Source organism: Schistocerca piceifrons, unplaced genomic scaffold, assembly GCF_021461385.2.
Source record: "Schistocerca piceifrons isolate TAMUIC-IGC-003096 unplaced genomic scaffold, iqSchPice1.1 HiC_scaffold_1341, whole genome shotgun sequence".
NCBI lineage: Eukaryota > Metazoa > Arthropoda > Insecta > Orthoptera > Acrididae > Schistocerca > Schistocerca piceifrons.
In genome coordinates, this window is record NW_025727171.1 from 24,294 (window position 1) to 31,198 (window position 6,905).

The 6,905-nt window shown below is 62.9% G+C and overlaps 1 protein-coding gene across 1 annotated transcript; it reads right to left on the reverse strand.

The window, feature by feature from the left end:
* Positions 1-294: 294 nt before the first annotated feature.
* On the reverse strand, positions 295-1,404 carry LOC124732409 (the record flags this gene model as incomplete). Its single annotated transcript, XM_047248520.1, has 1 exon — positions 295-1,404. A coding segment is annotated over one exon (1,110 nt), but the record flags the coding sequence as incomplete, so codon positions are not given.
* Positions 1,405-6,905: the final 5,501 nt, after the last annotated feature.

Here is a 6,905-nt window from a genome sequence, read left to right on the forward strand (position 1 = left end):
ACCAAACTGTTCGTCTGGCAGTATGTCTTCCTGGTCCACGTGTTGCAGAAGTCGCCGCACGTAAAGTCTCTCGAAAACCTTCGAGAGACTTGGGAGGAGGCTGATGGGTCTGTAGCTGGATGGCGACCGGGGGTCCTTGTCTTGCTTCGGGATGGCCACCACCTCGGCATGTTTCCACACCGAAGGGTAGACACCCGAGGCCAGGATTTCGTTAAAGACTGTGGCCAGGTATTGCTCGTACTCCTGAGGAAGATTCCTAAGGAGTGAGTTCGGGATGCCGTCGATGCCGCCTGCCCTCCGGGCGTTGAGCGATCGGAGTTGCAATGCGACTTCTTCGGCGGTGATGGGGTCTATGCTGTCACCCTCCTCTCGTGCGTCGAGGAAGACTGGGAGACGTTCTTCCACTAGACGGACGTGGGCCACGTCGATGTCTTCTACCACGGGTCGGAAGTTTGCCTCAAAGGTGTCCGCTAGGACACTTGCCTTGGCGTCCGGCTCGCAGTAGTGGTCCTGACCGAGTTGCAGGGGAGGAATGCGCTGCCTGCGGCGCAGAAAACCTCTCACGACTCGCCATGCACTGCCGTCATCTGGGTCGAGGGACTCGACAAGGTCGGCCCATGCTTGGTTGCGGTGTTCGCGGACGGCCGCAGTGATGGCACGACGCATGCGGTTTACGCGGCGTTTCGTTTCCGGCTGTCGCGTTATTTGCCACTCACGGAAGAGATGGTTTTTCGCAACTATGAGCTCCCGTATTGCTTGCGGGAGGCGTCGCGACCTGTCTTGCGGCCGATGAGTGCGACCAGGTGTGGCAGTCTCTGCCGCTCGCAGGAGCGCCTGATTTAGGGAGGTGATGGCGGCTTCCGCCCCCACCTCCTCCGGATCAGGGGCATCTGTGAGGTACTCCCGTACCTCGGTTTGGAAGTGCTCGACGTTGATATTTTTGAAGGATGGACGACCGGCCCGCACCGCCGCGCCGACGACGTCTATGTCGAAGATCACCGGCAAGTGATCTGATGACAAAGCCGTCCTCGTCTCGGCAGTCGTAAACCTATCGACCCCCCTCAGTATAGCAACGTCGAGAACGTCAGGTTGTCCGCGCACTGGGATGTGGGTTGGGTCGTAGGGCCCTAGAATGATGGCGCCGTGTCTGAGGGCGGCGCGTTCAAGTCGGCGCCCGCTGACATTTGTGAGGCGGGAGTTCCAGTGGGCGGACTTTGCGTTAAAGTCCCCCCCGATGAACAGCCTCCCCTCCATGTCCAGTAGGGTGTCGAAATCGGCCTCTTGCAGAACACCCCGCGGCGGCCGGTATGCCGCCACGAAGGTGATCTTGCCGACAGACGTGTTGACGGTCACGCCGGTGGCTTCAACGTGCTCGAGTTGTGGCAGTTGCACCGGGTAGTGGGTCTGCGCCCAGCGCGCCCGCCGCCCCCCTATATAGACTCTGGCCCGCCCTCCCCCCACCACGCGCAACCGAGGGCATATAAGCGCAGCACGGAGGCGCGCGGGCCCGTTGTCAAGGCAGCACCGGACGCCGCGCCGCACCTAACCTCCACGCACGCCGCTCCGCTACCGCTATGGCCCGCACAAAGCAAACGGCCCGCAAGTCCACCGGCGGAAAGGCGCCGCGCAAACAGCTCGCCACCAAGGCGGCGAGGAAGAGCGCGCCCGCCACCGGAGGCGTCAAGAAGCCCCACCGCTACAGGCCGGGCACCGTCGCCCTGCGAGAAATCAGGCGCTACCAGAAGAGCACAGAGCTGCTCATCCGCAAGCTGCCATTCCAGCGCCTAGTGCGCGAGATCGCCCAGGACTTCAAGACCGACCTGCGCTTCCAGAGCTCCGCAGTCATGGCCCTGCAGGAGGCCAGCGAGGCCTACCTCGTCGGCCTCTTCGAAGACACCAACCTGTGCGCAATCCACGCCAAGCGCGTCACCATCATGCCCAAGGACATCCAGCTCGCGCGCCGCATCCGCGGCGAGCGCGCCTAAACCGCGCCGCGGCACCGCACCGCACAAACAAAAACGGCCCTTTTCAGGGCCACTAACATCTCTCCGTCGCGAGCAAACTTTGTCGGTCGCCTGCCTCTCGCCCCGCAACCCAAAAACAACAACCACCACTTCCCGTCCGTCCGCCACACCCGCTCACTCTGCCTGCCTGCTTAGCAGCGCGCAACAATCACACATCATCCCTCCCCGGCGCTCAAAGCGCACAATACCCAACGGCCGACGTCACACCGCACGGGTGGCTGGCCGGCCGGCCGCCGCTTTCGTTTCGAAAACACAAAAACAAACCCGCACTCCACTCCGACGGCCAACGGCCAGGCAGGCGCGCTCGCTCGCTCTACACGCCACCGAAATCCCCGCCGACTCCTTCCACATCTCAACGTGCCCCCCGTTGCAAAACATAACACACACACACACACACACACACACACACACACACACACACACAAAGGAACAAAACAACAAAGACCAGACACGACTAGACAAGACAGACATCCGAGAAGAACGAACGCAGGCAAGCCAACCAACGTATTCAAACAAAACAACGTGACAGAAAACCAACCGTCGGCCGCCGCCACAAACACGGCGACAATCAACAACAACACCGCTTACCGCTACCGCCGCCCACACCCGCCACCGACCCCCGCAATCCAACCACCACGGCACGCAAACAGCATCCCCACGGGCATACAGAAACGCCAGACAGACAGACAGACAGACACCCACACCAAACGCAACACGACAATCAAAACCTTCCCCGACGTGCTTTGATGGCCCTGAGAAGGGCCGTTTTGGGCCGCGCGTCTCTTGCGCGCCACTAGACGACGACGGGGGGTGGGGACGACGGAGTCAAGCGCCAAACCCTTCCTTTCTCCCATCTCTTTCTCCTCTACTCTACTTCTTCTTCTTGGGCGAAGCCTTCGCCTTAGACGGCGTCGTCGCCTTCTTCGGGCGCGGCGCCTTCGGCTTCTTCGTCGGAACCTTGGCGGCCTTCTTCGCCTTCGACGGCGACTTGGCCTTGGCCGGCTTGGCCGCAGCCGCCTTCTTCGCACCCGCGGGAGCGGCCGACGCCGCAGACGCCTTCTTGGCGGCGCCCGCCTTCCGACCGGTCGCCGCCTTCACGCCACCAGCCTTCTTTGCGCCGGCCGCACGGGCGCCCTTCTTCTCCTTGCTGGCCGGAGCGGCGCGCTTCTTCTTGGCACCGCCAGCACGAGCCTTGCCGCCCTCGGCCGCCCCCCCGCCGCCGGCGCCGGCAAGCTTGAACGAGCCGGACGCGCCCTTCCCCTTCGTCTGCACCAGCTCGCCCGCCACGACGGCCGACTTGAGGTACTTCTTGATAAACGGCGCCAGCTTCTCCGCGTCCAGCTTGTAGTGCGCGGCAATGTACTTCTTGATCGCCTGCAGCGACGACCCGCCGCGCTCCTTCAGACTCTTGATGGCGGCCGTCACCATCTCAGAGGTGCGCGGGTGCGCAGGCTTGGCGCGCGGCTTCTTCGCAGACGACGCAGACTTGGCCTTCTTCGTAGTGCCGGTGGCGGCGGGTGCCGCAGCAGTCTCGTTCGTAGCCGCCTGATCTGCCATTTCGACGACGCGCGTAACACACAGCGAGAGCGAGAGCGAGAGCGAGCGGGACGGCAGGCAGGCACGCAAGCACAGCACAGCAGCAGAGCAGAGAATCACAAGGCCCAGCCAGTGTCGCGGGCGGGCGCGGACGGCCGAGAGAGCGGCCGCCACTCTGCGCGCCGCCGCGCCGCGCCTCCCGCGCTTGCTACCGCCCAACGTCCGACAGCCTGTGCGGAGCAGCCCCAAACCTGCGCCACAACCGCCCGCGCCTTTCAAACCACCGAGGATGGGGCTACACACAGCCACACCACAGTCGCCAACCAGTCGCCACGGCAGCGCCGCAAACCACGGCCAAACTGCAGCTACCGCGCGCTACAGCCTGGGTCGGCCCGCCGAGAATCGCCGCCCCCGCCCAAATGCCGCCCCCACAGCCCCAGCCGACGACCCGCCACAATGGCCAAACCTTCGGCAAAACTCCCACACCGTCGCCGCGGCAGCCCGGCCAGCGCGGCCGGCGCCACAGCCACACAAGCCGAGGCGTGCGGCGATGACGGCCGTGCAAACGCGCCTCCGCCGCCCCATCGCCTTCCGTCGCCCTCCCGCCGTTTCCCGATCGGCCCGCAGCCGTCGGGCCACATCGCGCGCCGTCCTCCTCCTCTCGCCCGCCAACATTCACAGCCGTTTATCAACAATTGCCCGCCGCAAACGGACGCCGCCTGCGCAACAGGCGCCGCCGCCCCTCGCCGCTTCCGACCCAACCCCTCGACCGAGGCAAACCGCAATCCGAATCTACAGACCAACCCAATCTGCCGTCAGCACACACGACAGCCGACCTTACACGTTACGCGTTACACATTACGTTTACACGTCTAGGTTAGGTTAGGGTTAGGTGGACGTGGGTTAGGTTAAGGGGACTTGGGTTAGGTTAAGCGTCAAACTTAGGTTAAGCATTCAAACACGTCAGGCGTCAGAGGTTAGGTTAGGTTACACGTTAGGTTAAGGGGTCAGTGCTAGGTTAAAAAAAAGCGTTCAAACGTGAGGCGTCAGCCGGACAGCTTACCTTACGTAGACGTTAGGGGCTCACAGGCTGAGCTCACCTCGCCACACCACAGGTTAGGTTCGGTTCGCTCGGCTCAGCGTAAAGCGCCGAGGTCAGGGTTACGTTCGTTCACCTTCGGGCGCCACACTTTCGGTTGAAAGGTCGCGACGGGACGACGTCGGCAGGCACGCCGCAAACGAACAAAAACGTACAGACGACGTCGAAAACCGCCGACAGACGGGGGAGCAGCACGACCACGACCAGATACCGAGCGCGAACGAGACACACGCGAACCACCCCCACCGGCCAAAGGGCACCACACAACAACCCAGAGCACCACGTGTCGACACCAGAGCAACCCGCCGCTCACGCGACATGGCTGGCACCGAAGGGCAACCGCCCGCAACTGCGCTTTCCGCGCCGGCCCGGATGCACGTCGTGCTACAACAACACCACTACCGTACACAGCCGCTGTTCACAACATCACTATCATGCGCGCCCGCGGCTCGCCGCCGTCGCAGTCGCAGCCCCAACGCCAGCACTTTTGCACCACCATTCACACGCACCGCAACACAGCTCGCCGACACAGCCGAACAAAACAAACACCACACAACAACAGCAACAACGCCGCCGCCTCTACTTGTGCCGGCGACCCACCCCGCCGATGGCGCACCTTTCGCCAGCCGGCAATCGACACACACGCACCCACCCACCCCCCGGGGCCCAGTGCAAACAAAAAAAACACACAAAAACAAAAAAACCAAACAAAAACAAAACGACACGGGAAGCGCACACCGCCACTTCGCGCGCACGCCACCAACCAGTCGTCGTCTCAAAATAACAAACACAAAAAAAAAATAAACTAACAACTAGGGCAACACGAAACAAAAAACGCCTCGCACGAACCGCCCACAAAAAGGACAAGCACACGCACAGCCTCTGCTGACGACCACGACGCAGCGGCACGCTGCTCCTGTCCCGCGCCCCGCGCCCCACTCGAGTCACAACTCACGCGACACCGTCAACGACGGGCTCGCTTCCCGCAACCTACCACCTTTCCGCCACGACGCACAGCCCCAGCCCCACCCGACGACGCGCCCGTGGCAACGACTGCACTTTCACCACCGCCTCCCCCTTCCCCCCCAAAACACACACACACACACACACACACACACACACAGCCAGCCAAAAACGCACTCGCGACCCACACATGCACACGCCAACCAGTCAACGTCGACAACCACACGCAAGGCTCGAAACGAAACCGGCGTCCTTCCACGTTGCCATCAAGCTACGCGACACAAGACACAAGGAACCAACACAACAGCCGGCCCCACTAATTCCCCACTCTCACGCCGCAAAAAGCACACCGAAACCGCCAAACGCACGCACATTCCCCTTCGCACTGACACCGACCGGCTCGCTACCACACACCTCTCGGCAGCCGTTTCACGCCAATTCGCCACACCGCCCACACAGTCGACAAGCGCCCGCCCTGTACGGCACACGCAACGACGCAGCGCAGCAAAGGGCGCCCGCAACACATACCTCTCCTCCCCCTCTCTCTCTCTCTCCGCCGCCCGACGCGCCAACCGCCACACCACACCGCCAGCCACTCGCAAATTGTGCACTGCCACCAGCCACACGTCCAACACGCCGCGCCGCCTCCGGCCACCCGCCAGGGGGCGCTCACGTCCGCGACAACAGCGCGGCCCGCCGGGCCGGGCCGGGCCGAACCGAACCGAGCCGCCGCTGCTCTGCACTCGGCACGGCCACACCCTGCTGCAGACCGGGCTCGTCTCTCTGTACGCGTCTGCCTGCGCATCAACACAACACGACCTTTTTTTTTTCCTCTCTCTACCGCCATCCCTTCTTCTCGCGTTTTACTCGTTGTTGCAGCAGCGGCGCACACCTACACATCCACAGCCCCAGCCGAGCCGAGCCGGCCTCACCTCAGGGCCCGCCGCCAGCGTCTCCTCCTCGGGCACAGGTGCGGTGCTGTGGCCGCCCATCCAACCGCATTGCTGGCCGTCCAGCCGCCAGGCGTTCCCACTGCCGCGAGCCACGCCGCGCACCGACCCTGCTGCAGAAAACGAAGCATAGCCAGAGACCGACCGATACACAAAGCAAGCCGTCGCCTCGCCTCTTGTCCTTCCTGCCTTCCTTCCGCCCCCGCCCTTCTCACACCACCGCCTCTCCACTTTCGCCCCCCCCCCTCCTCCTTTTTTTTTTTTTTTTTTTTGTTTTCTTCTTTCTTTCTTTCTTTCTTTCTTTCTTTGGCCCTCTCTCCTTCCCGCCATGGC